This window comes from Diuraphis noxia, unplaced genomic scaffold (genome assembly GCF_037042655.1).
Source record: "Diuraphis noxia isolate RWA-SAM2 unplaced genomic scaffold, SU_Dnox_SAM2 contig0005, whole genome shotgun sequence".
NCBI classification, from domain to species: Eukaryota; Metazoa; Arthropoda; class Insecta; order Hemiptera; family Aphididae; genus Diuraphis; species Diuraphis noxia.
The window spans coordinates 18,914,502-18,941,869 of NW_028301715.1; the positions used below are offsets into that span (position 1 = coordinate 18,914,502).

At 26.2% G+C, this 27,368-nt stretch overlaps 1 protein-coding gene across 6 annotated transcripts in view; it reads right to left on the bottom strand.

Moving 5' to 3' along the window:
• The window catches only part of dnc (phosphodiesterase dunce), a 625,052-nt gene that overhangs the window by 140,700 nt on the left and 456,984 nt on the right, over window positions 1-27,368 (bottom strand). The window contains exon 1 of one of the 6 annotated variants that reach the window (XM_089229246.1): window positions 11,333-11,677. The exons of the other annotated variants lie outside the window; for them this stretch is intronic. Coding sequence (XP_089085372.1) covers window positions 11,333-11,604 — 272 coding nt within the window. The 5' untranslated portion in view covers window positions 11,605-11,677. Of the gene's footprint in view, window positions 1-11,332; window positions 11,678-27,368 lie in introns of those variants that run through there. 6 annotated transcript variants of the gene reach the window in all.

A 27,368-nucleotide genomic window follows, 5' to 3' on the forward strand; every position in this document is an offset into this window, starting at 1 on the left:
TTCAATTTAATATTTTATTGTTTATATAATACAATATAAATTATTTTTTCCAAGCTCACGTGGAACAATAAATTATAAATCATTTGAGCTGAAAAAGTATACATATAATAGGTACATGCAGATGAAATTAGGGCAATACAATACTGCAGCGCTGAAGACTTTCCACAAGAACCATAGCAATAAAGTAATACATCGGTATTCACCAGATCTATATTGTTTTTTTATTGCCTACATATTCAATTTATGGTATTCTATTTGTATTTCAGTGCGTTTTTATTTGTAGTTTATTTTATTAAAAAACGATTTAATAATTAATCAAAATGAAATATTTTTGTAATTAATCGTAAAAATTTTAATATACTCTAAGTCATACTTATACATTTTTCATAATTGTAATATTATATATTATGGCAAAAAAAGGATTCAATTGGTTTATAAAACCTCGAAAAAATAAACATTGTTTATCCAAGTGATTTTTGAGAAAGAAATTGTTTTTATTAGGTATCAACATAAAATATTAAGTACATTACATAGCTTGGATATTTCAGATATTTTTAAAATATTTTTAGAATAATCTATTACATTATAATAAGTAATAATAGAATAGTAATAATTAAAATTCTTTTATGAACTTTTATTTTAATTAAAAATGTTAATTTACAAATTATTTTTAACCTCAAATATTCGATGAGAGACTATATATTTTCCCTAACGATTAAGCTCATTATATTATATGAATGTATGCACATATTTAAATGTGTATTGAATATCAAAATACATTTAAACCGAAATCGGAAAAGGGTCAAGTACAAATACTCTTTTTTTATTAATTTATTTGAACAAAGAGTAAAACATAAAAAGGTCTATACAAATTAAAAAAAATTTTAACTGAGGAGCTCAAATAAAAATAAATCATTGCTTTAAAAAAAGTAGTACTCTTCTCAATATTTTCAGTGTACAATTGTTAAAACTGTTATATTTATATTTTAATTCACAAAAACCTACAGTATTCCTTTATTTTCTTATTTTTTACAATTTGGAATGTAGCTTGTAGAATCTATCAATACGAAATTATAAATAAAACTTTTGCGTGAATAAATTTTATGAAAAAATTATATTAATATAATATATATCTCTTGTATCTTAAATTTAAATCTGATAAATAAATAAATATTTTTTTTAACTTACAGTAAAAATACTAATGAAGTCTAAAAATTCAGTATTTTCTTACTCGTTAATAGCAATCATAATAATACTGTTATCTCTCATCGTCACATCAAAGTTTTTAATTGGACGTACGCAAACTAAGGGTTTTTTTTATATTAAACATGAGACTACACGCCTCAAAAATGAAAATTGATATTATCTACGTTGAATATTAATGAAGATGGTGTAATTTTTTAGCATACTTTTTTAACCATAAAGATCTTTTTCAAATCTAAAATATAACAGAATTTGTACTTTGTGTTCACAAGCTATGACAAAGAGTATCTGAAAGGTAAGGTTAGGTTATATCTGAATCTCCAATTGAATTAGTTTTTATTGTATTGAATTTAATTCATTAGAAAAATATTTACAAAAAAAATAAATAAATTACAAAAACTATTATAATTATAACTGTAAAAAAAAGTAGTAGTATTAACTTTTTACAAAAAATAATACTTAAGCTTTTGTGTTAGTTTCATTGATAAAATACAATTAATATTTCTATAGCTGTATAAAGTGTATGCAGAAACAAATAGGTAAGAAACCTGATATTTTAACATACAGAAATATGCTTGAAAAAAAAATATATTGAACATACCTTATGCTAATCCCAAAAAAATGTATAGCCTGTATAGGTATATTAGTTCATAATAAGATAGTAGCAAAAAAATTTATGAATATATAAGTATAATTAATGTATAAAGTGTTTAGGTATAATAATAAGCTCACACTTCATTGTACTGAGCAAATTAAAATACAATAGATTAATGAGAATAATGGTCAGATGGTCGAACGTTAATAACTGATTGTCAGTAATAATTTATCTTTGACAAAAGACACGATCAGTATAGTACAATAACCTGTATTAAGGAATAGACATGTACTTTTAATTTTAATGGTAAGACGTAAAATGCGTGTGGTTTTGGTATAAGGGAGAAAAAGTAGCCGAAAAAAAGTATCTGTGATGGAAGAAAAAACAGCCCTTTGAAGCACAAAAACATTTGATAATTCCACCTGCCACTATCTAGCCATATCGTCCTTTTCGACAGCACTCTAACCACCTAAACAACAACCCAACTCGGAGTAAACAGTGCGTTTTATTTATCTCGCGTAATTCGAGAGCGTAGTATTTCATGTCACCTGTAATCCTACAACAACATGGACTATAGGCAACTATATGATCCTGCGGGTAAGATACGTAAATATTTTCTAGCCATTTGTTTAACTGGAGAAAGGTAATAAATTCATTTTAATATTTGTATCCGATAACATTGTCCAGCATTTTAAATATATGGAAATTATTTTAAGGTTTCATTGATATTTTATTATAATATAGTTTATAGGTATTTAAGTATAGATTGAAAGAATATTTACACAACAGTAAATCATTTGTATGATATTTTTATAGTTCATAATTTATAATTTCCATATCAATTTTTGTTCAATCAAAATTATTTAAATAGTTTCAACTCAAAATAGTTATACCTCAACACAATAATTTTACGATAAAAATTTTAATTATAACTACTACTAGGATATATAAAATAATATATTATACAAAATATATTATTATTTTATGCATGCAAAGAAAGACACCGGTAATATTTTAGCATGCATATTTATCAGCTATATTATACTTCGATTACGATAGTTTTAGAGTACCTTTTTTTTTCCGTTATAGCCAACGACGCCGCGGGATCTGCTTTCGCATTGCTTCCGCGGCGAGTTTTAGAGTACCTATGCTAATAAATTTCTACATTCACATAAATGAGCAAAATATACTCAAACAAACTTGAGTATAATTTTTGTTTTTTATTTATTATTTCAATAAATATTAAAAAAGTTATAAAAGTTTGATTCTGGGTCAATATTATGATAAACGAGAAAATAAAAAATTTCAACTATAGGAAGTTAATCAATATAGGTACTCAATAATGGAGCACCTTAAAAAATAGGATATTCCTTGCTAATATATTTTTATAACGATAGTATGATCATACATCACCCATAAAATGGTAAAATTTATGTTATAGGAACATGGCGAATAAAACTCATTCCTTGAGAATATTATATAGCTTGTCATTATGTATAATAGTTCTATGCAATTAAAGAAAAAACAATATTTTATCGTATATAATTCAATAATTATTTATAGTAAAATTGTATAATATTTCTAAGACACCACATGTAACTTGTTTGTTTCAAATTCTATCAAATAAAATAAATATTTAATGAAATTGAATAAAATGAAAACCACTTATAGGTAGGTAGTAAAACATATTTTCAGAATCGAAAATTGTATGGGGCAAAAATAAAACTTTAGAAATGCTCATGAAACATTTTAACAGAATAAAAAATGGTTTAAAAATGTTTGACAGTTGTAATAAATAAACGACACACACATTTTAAAAACAGAAACAATATAATTTCAAAAAAATCAAATGTTACACATTTGAGCGCGTATATGTTTATTTAACACACTGAATATCGCAAACGATAAAAAAACGACTAGGAACAAAACTTTGATTCGTTCACAACCACGTTAGCTCAGAAACGATAAAATTAAATTGTATATGTAACACTATACTCGTATAACGTGAAGACACAAGATAGCAAGTCCATTGACACATCAATTCAAAAGATTCTAACGAAATCTACCAAGTTCTAACTTTTAAGCATGCTTTTAAGTATAAAATAAAATATATTTTCCTAACTCACTTACTAAACTTGTGACGTCACAACATTATTGATTAGCATTAATACATACACGAATTGTATTGTGCCGATTCATAGCGTTATTGCATATTAAAATTAGATAATTAATTGGTACTAAAAAAATTAGCATTGCTAATATAGTATTGTTTTTTTTTTATTATTATTATAATTATAAAATGTTTCAGCACACATGATGGTATTACAAGTATAGTATTGTTAACAGTCAATGAATGTGCCAAATATGCATTACAATATAAATTATAAATATATTCAATACATGCAAATACCTATGTAGTAATGTAGTATACGATATTCCTAATGGATAATTTGTTAGACTATTCGATACATGATCTATTGTCCTAAACAATCAGCTGGAACATAGCATACTGCGTTTATTTCATTATATTCCATCAAGTTCAAAACTTAAATTATACTTATCAAAAATAATCACTTAGAAAATAAATCGGAATAAAGATCAATTATACAGTGTTAAATTGCTATAGAATTTACCAAGATTTCTTGTATCAGTTTATAACATTGTAATAATCTGATAAGCATGATAAACCAACACCAGGAAAACATTTATTTCTTGTAAACTAGTTAAATAGATATGTTTAATAAGTTACAAAGACATCAAGTCATCCAACGAAATGGATTACATGCGTTAGAAAAAATATATCTCAAATTACTATTATTATTATGTTGCATAACTTAGGTACGTAAAACATTTAACCATTAGTGAATTTATTTTTTCAAACGGTCTTATATTACTATTACCTACACCCTAAGTGCTTATTGATTAAATATTTCAAACTGGACTTATAAAGGCTCGTCTCCACGGCCCACTGGAATGCCGCGTGGATTTTTTTAGCCGATCGGCTGTATAACCGCGGGTTCCTGATGGTTGTTGGTAAACACTAAACATCAAAAAAAGCTGCGTGCAGAGGGTACGCATGAGTGCACGACGCACCTTAATATACCAATATTCCGCCAACGTTGTCACAATTACGACAAACACTGGCTGGCCTTTGCTCGCAATTGAAACACAGCCCGTGATATGCCCGTATTCCGCCAACGATGACACAACTACGACAAACACTGGCTGGCCCTTGCTTGAAATTAAAACAAAGCCCGTAAGCATAATGATCATGGCCCGTAATATGCCAGTAATAGATCAGCACTAAGCTATCAGTGCTGGTTTTCCAGTACTGGTGTAGTACTGAATAAAATTATGGTCAGTATTGTACCCGTAAAGGCCAGCCAACTGTTGACTGCCAGTACAGTCGCAGTACTGCGCCGTTTGCGAGTATCGGCGTAACACATAATTTTCCGATTGGGTAAAACCTTCACAATTAAAATTAAATATTTAAGGCAGATATTCTATGCAATACAGAAAGCCAAATTTTTAAATATATATCTTTCGTGTTTTCGATACTCATATCAAACTTTGAATAAAGTATTTACATAACAAGTACCGATAAGCAAAAATATAATGATAATAATAATTGAAAAAAAAAATCTAAGGTAATATATAATATTATTATCACTGCGCTATATAATAGCTTCTATACCTGTTGTCGATGAATAAAAAATATAAGTATTTTACGAAAATTATTACTATCATGATTTAAAATACGATAAAATATATACATTATAACATATAGGTGTTTAAAAGTCAATCTCCATTATACGTACTAAAACTCTGCATATTATTATTACTAATATCTGTAAAAAATTGCGTGTTATAGGTTTACTCAGGTCGTTTCAAGTCTAATAATTAGACTTAAAGTATTATAACAGAATATAGGACAAACAACATAATGATAATGTGTACAATAATAATTATAACTACTGAATTATTGCATTGTATCTATAATAATATATATATACGTTTTTACATGGTTTAACGTTGCATCTATAAAACGACCTCGTTCGATGGTGATCATTATATTACACTGATTTAGGAGGGATAACATATTATAATATATTGGTTTTGTTTGAAACATGATACATGATAGTTAAAAAAACATGATCAATGTGTGGATGGTGGATACAAAATAAGGTCAACGCAGTAACTATATAATATTATGTTTGCATATCTATTTATAAACCTTGACATGGAAATTTACTTTGGTTATAATTATTGTGGTTTTTTATATTTTATTTAATAATAAAATTATAGTGATTATCTCTGATATCGATTCCCAAAAGGTTTCAAATGATTTTCCATCAACAATATCCGAAAAACTATATTATTATTGTGTCTCACGATGCGCCTAATCATAATAATAATATCCAATTAAATAATACATTGTTTATCCATTTTGATTTATTACGCACAACGCACTATATATAAGCACAAAATAAATGTATAATAGTTAATATAAAAATACAGTACCTATGTGTATGCATATTATTTCAAAGTAGTAAAATCGTAATTTAATGTTTTATACATTGTTTGTTGAAACCTTTCTATAATAATACATGAAAATAAATTACACCCTAATAAAATATATACATGTATTATACATTTTACATTTTGTAAGACTGGGATTGGTATTTTAGACTAAAAATCATGCATAATTCAACTCTTTTATCTACCAACCTTACCTCCGATCATAAGATTTACAGTTTGATCATCAAAATGAAAAGTAAAAATATTAAACTTTAAAATTTATAGATGGTAAAATTTTAATAAAATATATACATATAATATAAAAACATCATATATCAAAAATTTAAATTAAAAACTATACGTGAACAATATTATCATAGACTTACGCATTAGAGTGATTCGACAAAATGATTGATGAATAGTTTTTTTTTTTTTTTAGTTTAAATTCATTAAAAAAATAGTATAACAGAAATCTTTATAACTTAAAGCTTAAATCAAAATTTAAAAACCGTAAAAAAATAATATGCAATTGAGTTTTTTTGGGAAGCATTGCATTGGCTCTCAAGGGAGCTTTGACAACTTTATGATATGCATATCATATCTTTAAAGCCATTTTTAGTGTCATTTTAATACCTTCGTAATCACCGGTTAACAAATAAATTTATATTTGGTTTTAGATTTTTTTTGTTTTTTATAGTTAGTAATATGAAAGTGCGATTTAAAAAAAATGTATGTACATGTACTACGCAATACTATTTATTTATTTATTTTTTACTTTTTTGATACTTTATGTTATGCATATAAATCATGATAATGATTGTAAATAATACATTTAAAAATACGTTATTTCAACATATATTATTTATAATATAACGCGTGAAATAAAAAAAGAAGAACCATTGTTCATGAATTCAAATCACAAAAAAAAAAAAATTAAGAGTAAAATATGGAATCATGCACAACTTTACCAATACACAGTTTTTCAATTAAACAAAAATAATATTTCAAAAATATAAAACTCTATCAAGTATATCAATTTAATTAATTACGTCAAAGGACATTTCAGTATCTACAGCCTTGCAAGTATATTATTACAAAGTTTAAAGTACAAATAAGGCACATGATAATATAACGTTGTGAGGGAATAAAATAGAATATATTTTTTTAGGAACAAAACGTCTCATTTCCGTATTGAATTTCATTCTTCACGGAAAATAACAAATTTACGATAAGTATTAATTTATGCTTTTGGTGATAAATACTACGTAGAAGATTTTTCGACAATTTTCCAAAACTGACATGTTACTACTACCATTTGGTACTATAGTTACCGTTGTTCTACTACGTATGTTCACGGAGTTGTACACATATTAGTGAAATAATAATACTACTACCCGAATATGATGATAATAATTATCTTTCCTAAGGCCGACCAGAGTATAAAACAATAATTATATGCTTCAATGGCTAAGCTGCGGTCATATTATTTTCAATTATCGAAGCAACATTAATGAAGATTGTTGGCCGATTTGCATAATACTACTAACGTGGCACATTATGGCTGTTAATATGTTAATTTCTTATTATGGCTGATTTATTTTCGGGGTTCCAAATCACATTGTGATTTTTGGCAGACATTTTATTGGTAACAGGAAAATTCACAAAGCAATCAAAGCATTCTCACTACCATTTTATAATTAAATTGTTAAAATTTTGGTTTTCAGAACTTTTAAATATTATACTCAAGTGTCAAATTTTTAAATACATGGGACTATTTATGAGTATCTTGTGATAATACAAATTTATTTTTATAAATAAGGTGTGCACCATTTTTTAAATTTTGATTGTTGAAGGTATTTTTTTTTTTTTTTTTTTTAAATGTTGGTTTAAGAACTCTTTTTCATAAATTAAATAAGAACGAATATATTTTATACCATTTCAGAAGTATCTTTTTAGTAATAATAACTTATTTTTTTTTTAACTGAGAATGTACCTTTTTGCTATACATTTTTCATTAGAAAATGTTAATATATTTAAAACAAATTTCTAAAGAATTTTTTTGAGTTATTTAACTTTATAATAGGTCTTATATTATTATGTATTTTAAATATATGAGGGTTATGATTGTTTGAAAGTGCTAGTTAATAATATTTGAGTATTAAAGATTTATTTTTTTTTGAAAATCAATCAAATATAATATAAATATCCTCAATATTATACCTAATTTATATTTTTGATAATGCATTTTTTGGACTTTTATCAATATCTTATACATTTCAATCAATAATAAAATTACTCATTTGAATTTTGGTTCAGATACTTTGTCATTTTTTTAAAAAGCCGTCTGATTATCTCTCAATTTAAATTTAAAAATGGGTTTTTTTTTAAATTTTTCCCTCATAAGACACTTGATGATATAAAAATCTAAATAATTTAAAATATAATCGTTAAGTTTACTTGAAAATTCCAAAAGTGAATTTTTAAGTTAATTAGTATAGAGTAGGTGTGCATACTTTGTGAAACACTCAGTAATGTATGATTAAGAGATTTTTAAGTGTGGCATGGTATTAAAAAATATAAAGTTTTATCCTATCGAAGCAACGACACCGAATACAATTATTAGTATTGGCATTAGTTTTATTTTTATTCGACTAATCTAACAAACGAAATTGATGAGCGCATAAACAATTTCAGTTCAGTTACACGTGTCCTATCATACACACAATAATGATGTCGATTCGAAAAACGATCACGACAAACGTTTGTGCCAAATTTCAATTGTAATTTTCGACTTGATTTTTCCATTCATAAATGGGATTTGTCGGTACACTGATTTTCCGAAAATCTCATTAGTACAGAACGAAGAAAACAAGACCGGACCAATAGCCGATTGTGTCCACCACCGTCTGGATGATGATAATAATAACAATATAGTAATATAGTATCTTATAATGATTGTAATGGTTGAAAGAATTTATATCTTTTTTTTCTCTATAAAATATATAATTAAATATATACACTATACACACACAAAAATGTTCTGCACTCAGTAAATGTAATATGTATATAAGACGGAGTGCGTTCGATTAATTAAATAGTATTCTTGTTAATGAACAAGATTATTTAAAAAAAATTTGATGTACTTTTTTTTTTAAATATTCAAATATTATAAAGAGGAGAATTCAGAATTGTATTAGATTCAGGTTAATTAAAAAGGAAAAATAAAAATAAAAATAAAACCTATAAATTAAAAAATTTGAATATTTTATATGTCTAAAAATATCCGAGCTATTCTGAAATGATATACTCGCGTAATGTTTGGAATTTAAATAATTATATTTATATATTGGTTTCAAAAATGAATTTAGAACTTATATCAATAGTTATTTAATATTCTATGTAAGTTTATTGGTGCAGCTGTATACGTATTTAATTTCTAAAATTATATATAAGATAAAATTTAGCATATTTTTGAATTTTTAGTTATAAATTACAAAAAAAAAAAAATGTATTTTCGACACTTTCTAGTACTTTTACAATTGATATTATATTGTATCTATATTAATCAGTGCATATTTTCATATAGGTATATATTCCCACGTTTTTTCTCATACATTTAGCTGCATATTTTAGAGATTTTTTCGGTATAGATTTTATAATAAGCTCAGGCTTAAAGTTATAATAATGATTAAATATACACCATTATATTATGTTAAAAAAAGCAATTTTTACAACCGTGATTCTGTACAAAAAATACCAGAACACGCCCCTTCGATAAACGATGATCTGTTGCGGGATATGTGTATAATTATATTATATTATAAGTAATTTACATTTTACTTTCTATGAATATGGATTAATTATAAACATTGCCATTCGCCAATGTATGTGTGACATAAATAAACTATTTTATATGACATTAATAAGTTAATAATAATTAATTGCAAATAATAGTTCTTCAAATACTTTAAACCATTAAACCTCACCACAATATTCATTAAAAATATTAAAATTAAATTCATTTTAGCGTACATAGGATTTATAGCTTCTACCGTTACTATCTTTTAATGTAACATAAACAATTAATAAGCAAATGGCATAAGTCTATGATACATTGCATTGATAAACAGTCACCGTACCACTAAAACTTGATTTAATTAATTCGAGTAACGTATGAGTAGGTGATTTGACTGTCATTTTCTGAGATGTGCACATTTTTTAATTTATAGATTCAAAATTACATTTTAGATAGCTTGGATATTTAATTTAATCGTTTTTTAATTTTTTTTTTTAAATATTTTAAAATTCGTATAAGAAGAAATTTTATTTCAAATTTAAAAAATAAAAATAATAATAAAACACAATGACAGTGTAACAAAACTTAACCTAACCTAAAACCTATTGTTTATCACCCTTGAAGAAAAAACTGAAAGATAAATGTAATTATTGGTCTGTATGCCTAAGTTTAGATGATTATTGTCAGAAAAACTTTAAATATTAAAAAAATATATATACATAAATAATGGTAATGTCAGATATTATTTATATTATATTATATTATGTAGTATAATAGGGTTATATGTTATATATTTACCGTAAAAAATAATGAGTGCAATATTGAAATAATGGTTCTAAAATAAATTTGGGATCTAGAGTGATATATGTATATTATATGGTGGTCTGGCAATAAATTGTAAATTTTGTGTCTCACATCAAAGAAAAATGCTAGAATGTTTAAAGATTTATTTTTATTTAAAATAATAATTATAAAATGTGTAGGTATGCACCTTCACGATACAACAGAGTAATTATATCTGTGTACATATTAAATTATGGAAAAACTTTAAAATGTTTTTCATTTTGTTAGTGGAGAGGTATAATCATTATAAGAGGCACTAAAATTATGTTTGACCTCAGTGACAAAATATAACTATGATATGGCGATATGGCCAAAATACGAATTTCTCAGTTTCAGACGCAACTGTTGCACGACCGATTGGGCAATAAACTGTTTACCTTTTAGCCCTTCTCGGTTTGGGCGGTAACCGTATCCGGTACAGACGTGTGTGCGTTTTGCTGCTTGATCGGCGTCTAGTGTACGCCAAAGGTGGTAAGGGCATATCTTCAGGCATGGAAGACAGTACCGTAGCTATGTACTCCTCCTCGGATGGGTCCACGTGTGGTCGGGACAGTGGCCGGTCATCAGACGTAGACCGTGTCGGAGGAGGCGGCTGCACCTGCTTGGCCACCGGTGATGGTGCTGTTGCCGTGCTGTTTTCGCGATCCATCGTACCGGTGTCGTCTGCGGTACTGGTAGCCACGAGGTAATTACCAGACACCGTCACTTCCCGCAACCACTCGCTCAGACGTTCCCGATAAACTGTTAGCGCGGCCAACATGTTGTCGGCGGCGTGGCTGCATGGCCGCACGGATCGTGGCGCGTCGCCACGGTGGGCGGGCAGGCGGTGCGGTCACAACGCCGCGGCCGGCAGGGGTGTCACCGGTTCGGACGACCGCGCTACGTCACCACGTCACGACCACCGAACGATTTACGATTAATCGAATATCGTAACTCGTCTTGAACAAAAAATACAGGTAATAATAAATTTTGGTAGATTCTTACTGCACACGTACAACGCACAGTCCATCAAAACCACGTCAGCGACCAATTTCCCATTTAGTTGCCAATAGAATATTATAATAAATTAACGAAAAATGAATTACGTAGTCAGTGGCGTGGCGAACTAAAAATATTCCAGAGGCAGCCCCTCATGTATATGGGCTACCCCACATGATTTTGCATGTAAATAAGTACAATTCTTGATACCCACCCCACAATATTTGAAAAATCCCAGAGAAAATTTCCTCTGAAATTACTCTTCGTCACGCCATTGTACGTAATGATTGTTTAAAAAAAAAAAAATAGTTAAGTCAGTAGCCGATCGTTATTGATCTCTATTTTATTTTCGGATACTATTTTGGATTAAAGATTGATATAATACGATTATTTCTCAATTGCGCATTCTTCCACATAATTTTTATTTTTAATGCCTGATATTTATGTGAGTCGATATTTTAAGTTCAAAAGGAATAAAACACTAATTTTATTTAGCCTGATTTATTGTAATATCATCACAATATTATTACTACTCAATGTTCACTGTAGCCACAGTGATAATAACAATTAAACACGCTTAGTTTTCCATTACAATTATAAGCGTATAAATATTGCATTGATACCTCTATATAAACAGACACCTTAAAGAAATAAACATATGTTCTTATCAATGATCATACTGCATAATTATTGTTACCATACAGTGTCTTCCATTTATTGCTAAATAACTATGGTAAAAATAATGTTACTTCTAAATACGAATTTCTACACAGGATGGATAACTCAAAATATTTGGAATCAGTGGCGTATGTAGAAATTAATTTCAGGGGGGGGGGGATACAAAAAAATTAAAATTTCAACACTCCCTCTTAAATTCTAATTAATTACGCCCGTACAAACCATACATTCCGGGAAGAGGGATACGCCACTGTTTGGAACGCAATGTAATTCATATATTAAATTATAAATGCATAATAGGTATCTGAAACGTATTGGGCGTAATTTACGATAAGGATTAATTATTTACATTTTTCCATATAGTGCAATTTCAGTTACTTTTGTGGTATAGGCATCACGTCATTCATGACAATAATACCAACCACCGAATGCGAACTGTATAATATTTCAACGAGTAATAAAATATTAAGTACCAATAGTGAAAAAACTAGAAAAAGTATTTTAACATTAAATATAACGCAGGTACAGGGTGGGACGTGGTTACTTCTTTATCTGAAACTCTCGCAACTGAGCGGCTATTAATAGTATAGCGTTGGTTTATGGCTTGTTCGAAAGCGCAATATCTAAGGTTTTTGTTATGACTCGTTCAACTCACACGGCAAGAAGGTCAATGGATATCTTCCCCGAACGGCTCATCTCTCTTAGAGGTGATCTTCAGTGGCCAGCACGATCTCCTGCAGATTTAGCCCCATGTGATTTTTTTCTGTGGGGCTACCTAAAATCGTTGGGGTACATATATCGTCCAAAGGCCCTTGGTCATCTCAAAAACAATATTCGTGCTGCTATTGCCGACATAAGCACAAATATGCTGGAAAAAGTGGATTACAATTTCAAATTCCGACTATCTCAGTGCATTGACGAGAAGTCGAGAATGGTGGCCACCTTCAAGATGCCGTTTTTAAAACCAAATAAAATAAAACTTTAAATGTACCCCTATACACAGAACAAATAATTAAATCAATATTGCCTATACTTTTTGTGTTATGATTTTTTAAAATAAGGAAGTAACCACGCCCCACCCTGTATAATATATTATTATACTTATGGCTATATAATATAACAATATAAAATAATTTTGTGAGCACACGCTCAACGACAACGGCGAAAACTCTTTGCACATGTTATGTGTTTTCAAGTATTAATGATATTTGTTTGGTATGCTCGTTGAACAAACAAAATAACTGCACAATTCAAGTTTTTCTACAATAATATTTTAATTATTTTATATTGATTCTCGAGGAGAATTCGACTGGACTATTCGGTATTTCAGTAAATATATAAATGATATTATTTTATCATGAGCTAATATGTTTACTCTTTATTCTTGTCATGAAGTTTGATATTTTTTTGAAATATTTACAAACACTTTAACAGTTTGTTTAAGTATTAACAGATAAAAATTATTAGATTATATACGAGTAGTATTATAAAAAAAAATGTATCTCACCAAACTCAAACATGACATTATTGATACATTTTTAAACTGTCAAGTCTGAAGTTCTATGTAATACAATACAACTTACACAAATTTTTTATTTTTAAACTTACCACTGTAAACAACAAAACACATTAATCAAATTAGAATTTAATAGATTTTGAATTGATCATAATCATAAATTATTCGTGGTCAAAAAAAAAGTAGGTAACTCAAGATATCATAAGACATACATTTATGAATTATTTGCTATAAATGTATTTGCATTGAAAAAACATACACATCTGTATTATTGATAGGTAGAACTTTGCGAATTGATAAACTACAGAGTAATGGAGATACATAAAATTATATTACTTTGGACAAACTAAACAAAACTTTAGATATTCAAAAATAATTATGTACTTATACGTAGAAGTGGTTGAACGTGTCAATTAATTTAAACCTAATGGATTTGCTAAAAACTATTGAAGTAACACGAATTTAAAGTGACACTATTATGAGAAAATTAAAATAAATTTCGATTTAATTTAGAATTTAGAAAAATTGATTACGGAAAAATATTAGTATAATTATGACATTGATAACACGGATAATGCTTATATAATAATAATTAATCAAAAACCATTGGAATATATTTATATTAAAACAATTTTTAACCTATAATTATTGCAATTATGATGTTTGATTTTCGATACTCAATAATTCTTCTTTTAAAAAAAAATATATATATATATTTCTTATAGTTAATCACTGCGGATAAGTTAATAAGATAATCATACATATTTTAATCAAAATTCGAATTACATATAAATAAAAATTAACTCGCGAGATTAAGTATCAATTAAATTTGTATGGGTAAAAAAGAAACTAGTAAAAAAACTAAAACAATAATAATAATAATTAAACTAACTAAAACCTAACTTAACCTAAGAATGATTGAATTTTTTTTTTTGACAAAAACTTAATGTAATTTTTAAACATTTTTTTCTTCAACTTATAACATATATAAATTTATGAATACCATCACTTTTATTAATTTGTTATCAGTAGCCATAGTTTGGATATTTTGTAATATTTACTTAATTATTTATACCATATATTATGCTATAATTACATTTAAATTATATTTAATAAAACTAGTCGAGTTTGATTTTTTTTTCAAATGTTTGAACATTGTATAACCACTGTTCAAAACAAAAAAAAAACAAATTTATCATTATATAAATATTTAATACGTGGTACAGAAACAATTAACTAAATTTTATCATCGATCCATTTCAATACCGTTCTAAAAATATCAAATACGTTGAATTTTAATTATTTAATGCCTTATTACTTTATTTACGTATTTATAGTGTCACAATTCAGTATAGAATTTATAATAAGCTTAAAATAAAACGACGAACATGACATAAAGTCGATATATCAGATTTAAAATTTAAAAAAATAGACCCAATACACCTATAACCTCGTCCGCCCTAAAAAAAACGGATATTATTACCACCTTTATACGATAACCGAAAAAGAAAATGTATTACTATATTTATAAGAAAGTACTATATCAACCATAGCGAATCAATAATATTCACCTTTTTGACAAATGCTTTTTCACTCGGAAGTAAGAGTTTAAAGTTTTCTCAAGTTTTAGTTTAGCGTAGTTTTATTTTAAAAAAAAAAATTGCCTTGATTAACACTACCGCAATTCATTGATATAATATTATATAAACGAAAATTAATTGGGAAAAGCTATTCATTTCAGATATAATACACATATTACGTTGGTTATATTAAACTACTGTGTATTAAATGTTTAATAAAATAATAACATATTATTATACATATGATGATAAAATGTAAGCATATTAAATTAAAACACTTAAATCTCCAGTGTAGATAATTATGTCACAGAAATATTTTTGTGAATAAATAATATAGAACTCACAGAAACAATCAATAGTATTGGAAATCAATAATATTATTCAACAAACTGTATTAATACACAAAACGAACACTCATAATTTCGATAGTTTTAGAAATTATAAAGTTTAACAAGACTATTAAACAACATCATGTAATAATAACAATATTCAGTGATTAAATTAATAAAATGTATGTCTTTGAGGTTTAATTATGATATATTATTTACATATAAGTAATATCGATTTTATAATCATCAGTGATAGATATTGTTGTATAAAACCATAGAAATAAAATTAAAATAGGTAAGTTATTGTTAACATAATACATTGTTCATTTCTTACAATAATACACACGGTATATAATGATAAAATAAAATATAATTCATTATATAACGTGTATATTAACTAATACAATAGTATATAATTTACAATACCTACCTATTAGAATAAAATAGGTAAAGACGTATGGTAACATCATATTATTGGTTTATTTTAAACAGTATCGAAATTCACGTTATTATAAAAAACATAATTTAATAAGTATGTTTTTATAAACAATTGTTTATCATAGACTATAATTTGTAGACCATTTATTTTTATTTTTTTCTTATTGTTTGAAATTATAAAATAAAATTGATTGAATTTATAAAATTTACTTAAAATAACAGTTTTGAGTTATTTTGATATGTTTTAATTTTAAAAATAATACCTAGAAATTATAGCTTATAAATAAGATAAATAGTGTTATCAACAAGTGACAATACATGGAATTTGTTATTTTTATGTAATAATTTAAGCTTAGACGATATAAATAAATGAAAACTGTTTCATCGTGTATAGATTTTACTACATATTATAATATAATAATACTATGTTAAAATATGTGACTCCAAAAAAAAAAGGCTCATTTTTTGTGTAAAATAAATTCTTGAAAAAATACATATCGATTATATTATGCAATTTACTAAATTTAATTACATTAGATTTAATTAATTGGCAAACGTTAATGGAATAAACTTCGTGATTTCCATCATCCATTAATATATAGTTTGGTAATAATACTATCAACGGTCATCACGAGTTGGATTTATGTTCCACGTCAATGAATATCACCAGATGTCTAGATGTACCTGATACTGAGGTACATTTATCAGCAACAGCAACCTGCTGTGTGTACAAATTTATTAAATTAACCTAATTGACAATATTTCCAACTAGAGGCACACTCGGCAGGTATCTTTTATTCATTTAATACGATTTCTCACAGAATTGTATTGTTCGCGCTAATCGTGTAGATTAGACGGCCGAGACCAAAAATACTTAAGTAAAAAACCGTAAAAAAACCTCCCAACTATACATTATACAGATACTATGAAACGTGAGTAGGTATATATATATTGTATACTATTCGTGGTATTTCCACCATTCTCTTTCGATCAGTAAATCCATTTTGTGTCCCTTTTGTCCAGTAGCTATGTGTAGGTCCGTTATGTCTTCCACCAAACGTATTCTTTGTTAAAAATGGTCATCGTCTTCATAAGGAAGAAAAATCGGACAAACAAAAAAGCCATTTCATTTATCACACACCATGACGTTGTCGCGAACAATATGAATTGGCTCATCGATTTCGCCCGCAGTAGTATATTATTATATTGGTATAAAGGTAGTATATGTGTAATATTATGTTCCATCAAAGGTTACCGATTTGTGTATGTGAGAATAATAGTGAGTTTATAGAACTCAATAAGCCATAATCTCGTCAATGATTTCAATAATAAATAGTTGACACAATTATTCAACGAAAAACATAATTTTATAACGAGAACAATGTATAGTATAATATTTTAAGTGTATTAATTGTGGTAATACAATAGGTATACAGGGTGTCCCGCGAGGATTTACCCATTGCGATATATCACGAAATAATGGCGATATAAAAATTCTGGTTTTATAATAAGATTCACAGGGATAAGAACAAAAATTATATCATATTTTAATTTATTTTAATGTTTTTGTAAAAATATTTTTTTATTTAATTTTTTCTAGTTTTGATGAAATAAAATATGATTATAAATTTATAACTATTAAGAACACGGAGAGTATTCGGCCAGCCGTATGGGAATGAGCGTGGCGCGGCGGGTCACATGTTTGATAAAATTATGGTGTTAAATAATTCGCAATTTTTCTCGAAACTATAAAAAATATTAAAAATCGGGAAATTAATGAAAATATAATTTTGAAACGTCATTATTTTCAGAAATATAAACTCTACAAAATGGCTATCTTTATTTTTTTTTGGAAATAATTAAATATAAAAATATATTTTTTAACTTTTTTACGAAAAAATTAAAATCAATTTAAATATGAAACAATTGTAGTTCTTACCTCTATGAGTTTTATTACCAAACCAGATTTCGGTATCACTATTTTTTCGAGAGATATCGCAATGGATAAATCCTCACGGGACACCCTGTATAATATATTTACCAAAGATTACATTTCCCTTATAGATCGCCAAACCAGATTCTCGATAATAATTTACTAATTAAATAAAGATATTTATTCATAGAGTAATATCAACATGGTGTCAATCTAAATATATATAGTATAAATTGGTATATTGAAGTGGATATTAAGCAAAATCTAATTTAGAGGTAAAATTATTCTATAAAATAACAATAACTGTCTGATAGGATTAAAAATTATTTTTTAGTATGTATACTGTACATATTAAAATGTATGGAAGATAAATATTATGTATTTACCATTAAAATAAATAAATATATTTTACCGAATAAGTGATTTATTAAATATATGAGTACATACATAGAAAAAATCATAAATTATCAATATTATAACAAATATTTAGTGTTTTAATTTAAATTCAAGTGTCATCAAGAAATACTATTAATTAATCAAAAAAATGATAGAAATGGTTTGTGGCGTTTATATTTTCACTTAGAAATAAAACGTGTAGGTATTTTTTTTTAACATTTTAATATTTTTTTTCATAAAAAATGCATTTTAATTATTATTCATTTTTTTTAAATAGAAGAAAATAATAAATTAAATTCTCAAATTTATCAAAATAAAATACTGTTCATATTTTGTTCACTATAATTTAGTTCAAACTTATGAAAATGCATTTGCTTATATACTTATTATATAATTGTATCTTGTATTATTGTATTATTTGTTTATAACCTTTCATTAGTCCATTACCTACATTGTTCTATTTTTTTTTTTACAATCTATTTTACTCATTCATATAAAAATGTAATAGAAAATATCAAACAGCTAGTATTGATACTTAAAATATATCTATATCTCATTTACTCATCCTATTTATCATATTTAGAATATGTTATTCAGTATTGAATCGTTTTCTAATATTTTTGTTTTAAAATAATTTTGTATGGTATTTTTTTTCATTAACAAATTTAAAAAAAATTATATAAGAGTTTGTTATACGTGAATATTAAGTTTTAAATTTTGAATCTCGAGAAACAACAGCACTATTTGTGTTATATAATTTCGAGATAAATACATTTTTCAAATGAAAGTTTAAAATTAAAATGTCCTTGAATGATAAAATAGTATGTTGGTACAAAGAATATAAACCACATGTACCAAATAACTATTATGGCGCTATTTGACGAATTTGCAAATAATGATGACTGAAACTCATTCTCCGTTAGTACTTGCACGAATTAAGTCCAAATGTGAATCTATGTATTTATGTTGAATGATAATAACTAATAGGGACTAAAAACATATTATAATAAATGTATATATAACAAACTAATTTAAAATGAATGAATTATCAAACAACTCTGAAGATGAATAATGTTCATAATATATTTTTACATATAGTACATAAAGCTACTAATTGCGTGTTTTATACGAAAATGCTTCTTATGAAATTCGATTCCCGAAAAATATGTACCAATGTTTATAAAAAATCTATTATGAGTTATGAAAGAAAAAAACCAAATACAAACAAATTTATCAAAAATGCACATTTAACATGACAATTGATTTAACTTCAGGTAGCGCTTGCATTGTTTTTTTTTTTGTTCTTACAACAACGATGGGGTTCTGAATACACATAACATTAAAGCAAATCGTTAGGAGACAAAAATACAGAATTTAACAAATAATACGCAAAAATCATCATTAAGTTCATATTTTACTTCGATGAATCATTTTGATGTATATTACAATGCTTAATATGAAGTAATTGAAACAAATAAGATTTGTATAAATTAAGATGATGGATTCTTACAGATTATCTTAACTTTGTTTAATGTTTATCCAATCTATTCGTGTGTGGCGTACAGAAGTATCTCTTATAAGAAAAGTGCTCAATGGAAATCTGAATGGAAAAAGACCCATAGGGAGACCACGGCAAAGATGGTTCGATACCGTGAAGAAAGATTTGACATGAGTGGACCCTACTTATAACATCAATTTGGCAGTAGATAGAATGCAATGGAGAGGAATTTTAGAAGCAGCATTAAACCTAAATGGTCTATCTCAAGCCTAAGAAGAAGAAGAAGAATCTGTTCATACCAACAATCATTTAATAAGACAAGTACAATCGATTAATGCATGTTTTGTAATTAATTAAAAATGTTATAATGTATAATGATTCAACAAGTTTATTATTGCAATATTTTAAACTTAATAAATTTATTACTTTGGAGATTGAAAAATAGTTATTAAAGCACAAATAAATGAAACCATGTAAAATGTATTTCATCTTAGAATTTAAAATAAGTACAGCGTCATTTTTCAAATCATTTTCGGATGTATCAAAATGCTATGCATAAAATAAAAAATATTTTACAATCATAACCTACAATTAGAATTCAAAATTGAATTAGAAAAACATTGTTGAATACTTATGAATTAATAGATACGAAGATACGTAAAAACATACTACTAATATATTTAACAAACGAACATGTGAGAAAATTTTTAAAACGAATTTAACGAACACATTTTTATTCGATAAAAACAACACATTATAATTCTATAAAATGAACCTTTTAAACAAAAAAGTTATGCTTAAAAAAACATTGTAGGTTCATAACAATTAAAAAATAAGTTTGTATTTTAATATAAAAAAAGCGGGAAAATGGATATTGCTCTGCTGTACAGTAGATTACAATAAGTGGGTTACAGTAATGGATGGAATTAAATTTGAATCCGATACATTATATCATTGTATAGGAAAAACAATTCTGAGCGGAGATGGTTTATCTGTCTAGGATATATTATAGATTATCATTACTCATTAATTATTATTAATACTTATTAAAATAATTTACTTACCAGTGGACTTTTTTTTTTTTTGATAAAGGTATAAATTTGACAAACTTATAAGGAATCTTGAATTAAATTTTCAAATCTTAGATTTATAAGAAACAATTTTATAAATTTCTATCTAAGATAATTTGAACATTGCCGTAATTTTCACGTATTTATTAAAAAATTTAACTTTAAATGCTTATAAAAAAAAATCAAAAAAATGAAAATGTATTTTTAATATTTTTTAACTGCTATCGAAACAATATGTTAGAAGCCTTATATTAAATTTTGAAGATTTTTGACCCAACCAATAATTTTTTTATCGATATTTATAGAAAAAAAACTAAAAAAGTTGAAAAATTAAAATGTCAGTAAACAACTCAAAAAAATTAAAATATTTCGAAAATTTTTGAAAATTTTATCAAATAGAGAAAATACCTAAATAAACATTCAATGAAAATTTCAAATATCTGCGATCATTTGTTTTAATATTACATCAAAAAACAAAATAATCGATTTTTTCGAAAACTAATTGTGCGTAGTTTGTTTATCCCAATTATTTAGAATTGAGAATTTTTTACTTTTGACCCCCAAAGTACCAACTAGATTCACTTTCAGATCTAACGTGGTATTAAAGTCGAAAATTGAAGCATTTTTACTTCCCCAAAACGCGATGACAGACACAAAAAAAAATAACTCATCATAGAGTATCAATACATTCTTCACTCCACTCAAAAACTAAAATATTCAAAAGTCTCTTATTAGTTCATTAGTTGATTATTATTAAACACACATTTAATTAAATCAAATATGTTTAAACGTAAAAATAAATAATTTAAAAAAATAAAATAATTAAAACCATGGGGATAATATCACTATTAACGTAATATAATTTCAAGTTTAAGGTTTTTGTTAATTATGTAATACTTAAGAAATAATATGTATGTGTTAATTAAATACACAAAAGTCATATTTTTAAAACGCTACATAGAAGTTTAAATGCGAACTTTGCATATTTTACGTCATCAGTGTTATTTACAAAAAGTTATTTGCATAATTGTATGCTAATAACAATTAAAATAAAGTAATAAGAAGAAACCACTTTGTATAAACTGCGAAGTAAAAGTTATCGTATCACGGATTTGCAAACTTGTATGATATGTAGGAAGTATGGTTTTAATAATATTTTAAACTATTTTTAAAACTGTATTTTTATTTTTCATTTGCATCATTAAAAAATAACTCTTAGCTTATCATCAAACAATGATTTTCTTGACATTTTGTAACTTAAATAAATATACAAAATACAATCAAAATCATTTTGAGTGGAAAATAAAACTATACATAGTCGTTAAAATGTCAAATCATTTTGGAGTTGATAAATAATTCATCTACAAAAAAAATATGCAAATGAAATCTATAGTAATAATAAAGAATTAACATTAATTAATTTTTAAATTTTTTATCGTATATAAATATATAAATTAAAAAGTTAAGTTAGAATAACCTATAAGTTCAAAGTCAATGTGGTTATGTCACATTTGAAAAAGAAAATCAAAAAATCAAGTGGTTAGTACAATTAATAACATAAAATGAATAAATATAAAAACTGTTATGGTAATATGACTATATGCATTTAAATTGTATATAAATAATATATTATTGAATGTAAAAAAATAAAACGTAAAACAACTTATCAATTCATATTTCTTGAAATATTTATTTTAATTCAAAATTATAGGTACTATAAATTCTCCCATAACAAAGATAAATTTAAGAATATACGTAGTTTACAATTTTTGGTAATGTTTTCCTACCATAAAATATTTATAATCAACATTGAATTGAATTTGGTCAACATACAATGCATTCTTTTATACAAAAACTGACAGTCAACGAAATAATAAATACGATTGGAGAACGTTAAAAATCAAATAAACGAATAGGGACATAAGTATAACAAGCTAACGCTTTAAAAAGCTTATAGTCAACAAATTCAATTTAGTTTTTTTTATTCACAATGGTTTTTCAAATATAACAACCGAATTTTAGAATCTTATTATGGATGAATAAACATCTATATACAAAAAAAAAAATAGTTAAAATCGTTTATAATGTTTAAATTTTTTTTCTTAGCAGTAAAATATAATTTAAATCTTACATCATTTTATATTAAGATTTGATAGTAAAAAATCTATTTAAATGAAGAATTAACTACGTAATTTTATAATTTGAAAGGATGCTTACAGTTTTTAAAACTAATAATGCTCTGAATCTTTAGTGATTTTATTTTACAAACTCATTATTGATAAAATATAAAATTTTAAAAACAAATTACGCCACACTAACCTTTTAAAGATTATTTAAAATACATTAAATATTTTAATCAATCCTTTAAACCTAACCTATGAGTAAGCGTTTGTTTTATAATATTTTTATATTAGTTATGAAGCTTACAAGAATTATAGAACACCAATGTTATGTAATTCCTATTTAAAACTGTAGTTCATTTATTTGTACATAAATGGTTCCTTTAGTGACGGTTATTATTAGCGGTTATTATTGTTCTGTGTTAATAGTGATGGTTATATATATAATATGTATCTGGTAGTTCTATATACATTCTTAAAAAGCTGGACCGATTGCGACAAAATTTGGTACAGAATTTTATTAGACATATGGTAAGTTAGAAAGTGTTATGCATAAATATCATTGAATTGAATATTTAAATTGTCAACATTATATAGAAAAAAAGGAAAAAATTACATAGTGATATACGAAATTGAATATCGTTGTAAGATTATAATATATTTTAACCACTATCTATCATTATGTATAAAAATATACTGATAGCATCATCAGATGAAATTAATTTAACACACAATATGAACTATGGACCATAAAAGAGAATTTTTAACGGGCTACGAAGTGCACGGGTTCAGCTAGTAATATAATATAATACCTAATTTTTCAAATACAATGCTTGATTTTATAAAAATATTAACATAATAATATATCTATGACTCTATGTACTTAAAAAATATTTGATTTTCATCTGTTATTGTTTGTCTAAATAAAAAAGTACATCATGGCTGTCTTATATAACTACATGTGCGCAAAAATTAATTCTACAGTATACACATAGGTACAGCTCAATATTAGAAAAAATTAAAAACCTATTGATGTACCTACATATTTAGTATTTAAGATTTAAGATACTAAATGTATTCAATTATAATATAATAAATCGATTAAATAATAATGTAACTCTAAAATAATAACTTTTGTTATGTTCTTAATTATTTATGACAACACTTTTAAGGATCAGTAACAGTTAGGTAGTGAGTAAATTAAGTTAATTTAGTTACGAAAGACCATATTTTATTTTATTTGATGATCAATTTTGTTATTTATACCTTATATAAAATAATCAGATGAACAATTTTGATGTGCATGCATATTGCATATAGTGTTACTTATAATTAGATAATTAGTAGAATTTCAAAAATATTCTAAGATTTTCCAGTATAATTTTATCTATTAATATTAATCAAATTTGGAACGACGATACTAATTATTTGTTGTAGTTGTTAACCTTATTCACTGCGTGCCAAACGGGCTAGTTGACCCACAGCGTATGTGGTCAATGCACGCCAAATGATTTACACTTGTCTATAATTGACCTGATTAAAGTGTGTTCGATTCGGTAACGAATGGCCATTATTAACTTCGACCGAGTGTGTTATATAAATATTATAACTATTAAACTATTATGAAAATTTGTAACACGAGACACATGGAAACTACTATGTGGGAATCTGACTCGATGAGGTTTTGATGAACGGTTATGTGTCAGTACAATATTTACAAATATAAAAATTAAAAATGCATACATACATACTATACTATAATAATATCACGTCATGTAAAATATTTTGCAAAAATGATGGACGTTCTGGTGTAGTGATTGTGAAAATGATTTTACTAAACTCGTAAATACTACTTTATAATATGGATTTAATATTATGTCAGTGATATGGATGGATAGAGAGATACATAGATAGATAGATAGAGAAAGAGAGAGAAACGGAAACATACAGAGACGGTAATTTGATATAATATATTTGGGAAGACGTATGTCAACGGAGTCTAAGTTATTGCAGCGGCGGAATCGGTGACGACGACTACGTTTACGACTTTACGACGACAGCGAACGCGGCGATAACACGACGGCACACGACGAGTGGTGTACGAAAACAGACGTTTCGGGCAGCGCGTCGGCTACGGGCGAGTTACCTGTTGTTAGGCGGCGCCGACTGTGTAGCGGCGGTAGCGGCAGACGTGGCCTCCAAGCACACACCACCAACAAAAAAAAAAAAAAAACGAAAAATAAAATAGAGAGAAAAAACTGCTTGGAATATATATATGTATTATATATATATATATATATTATTCATCTTATTCAAACCATAAACTATGAATATATAATATATACGGGGTGATAATTTTAACGTAAGACATTATCTTTATTATAATACAAACAACTAAGTTTTTGAAATATTTGTTTGTATAACATTAAATCGTTACTAATAACAGCACTATTCAATTTTTTTTTTTTTTTTTTGAGTGACATCATGTATTTCAATTTTGTATTAGAAGTTTTTTGAACTATAAAAATCGAATTTTAGACAAGTGGTTAGATTATTATAGATACATGTATGACAAATTTAGATAAGCGGGTTGAATATAATATAGTGGACCAGCATACTAACATAGGAGGGTATATTATAAACTACTGGTCCGAAATAGGATTTTTATATTTCAAAGCACTCAAAAAAATATTTTGATTTAAAATAAGGAATTACAAAAAATGCATGTTGTCGTTAAAAAAATTAGAATGAAAATGGTAAAAAGTATATATTTTTATAAACGTTAACAGTTTTTGAAATAATGAGTGTCATACATTTAATGGATCACCCGATATAAGTGTAAATATGTGTTTAAAATAAATATACATATGTATAATGTGATACATATATAATAATAATAATATATCACTGTGGAAATCTGCGCGTCCATCGACTACTGTGGCGCCTGCGCATCGATCGCATTTCAGCCAACTGTTGCGGCCTATACACATTTACTCACCACCATCACTAACACCGACTGCCACTACCACAAATATCCAAGCCCCCAGAACTCTCCACCCTACCCCCAACATCGACTTGCACTTGGCACCTTTTTGTGTATATAGTGGTACGCCAGTCAAGCGCTGTACAATGTTTGTTCGATAGAAAAATACCAATAAAAACTCAAACAAATACAGGTAAGTCACCGATCCTAAAATACAATGCGTGTAAACAAAGAATTCAAAAAATTGATGAACTGCAGTATGATAATAATAATAATATATTTGTAGGGTTTTTATAGTGTTCATCATTGATAACAATCTATGTGATATTTTATAATAATATTATAAGCAATATATTGTATTAAATGTTAATTCATCGATAAATCTTTTAATCCGAAACAAGTTTCAGAGTGGAGACGACAGTACAGCATATATTTCTATGGATATTTGAAGAATTATAAAATAGAACATTATAATATTCGTAATATGCGAAACGTTGAACTAATATTTGACAAGAACATCGCGTTTAATATAATATTATTGATCATTGGTGATATAAAATTAACTCAAATCTACGTGTTCCAAAGAATGGTATTTACCGGAATCGTATAAAAATTAATTGTGCATAGAAAATAATAATTTACGTACCTATTAGAAATAATTTTAAATACTCAAAGATTGATGTTTTTAATTATAATTTAATATCTAAAAATATATTTAAAAAACAAATTTTTTTTTTATTTAATTATATAATTTAATAATCGTGGATTTTCAAAAAGTCTATCAACAATTTTACTATTGTATATTATTTATTAAAAATCAACTAAATATACGAGGTCAGTACATGAATATCGGTATGATATTGTTAATATTATTATACCTAATAATAAAAGTGA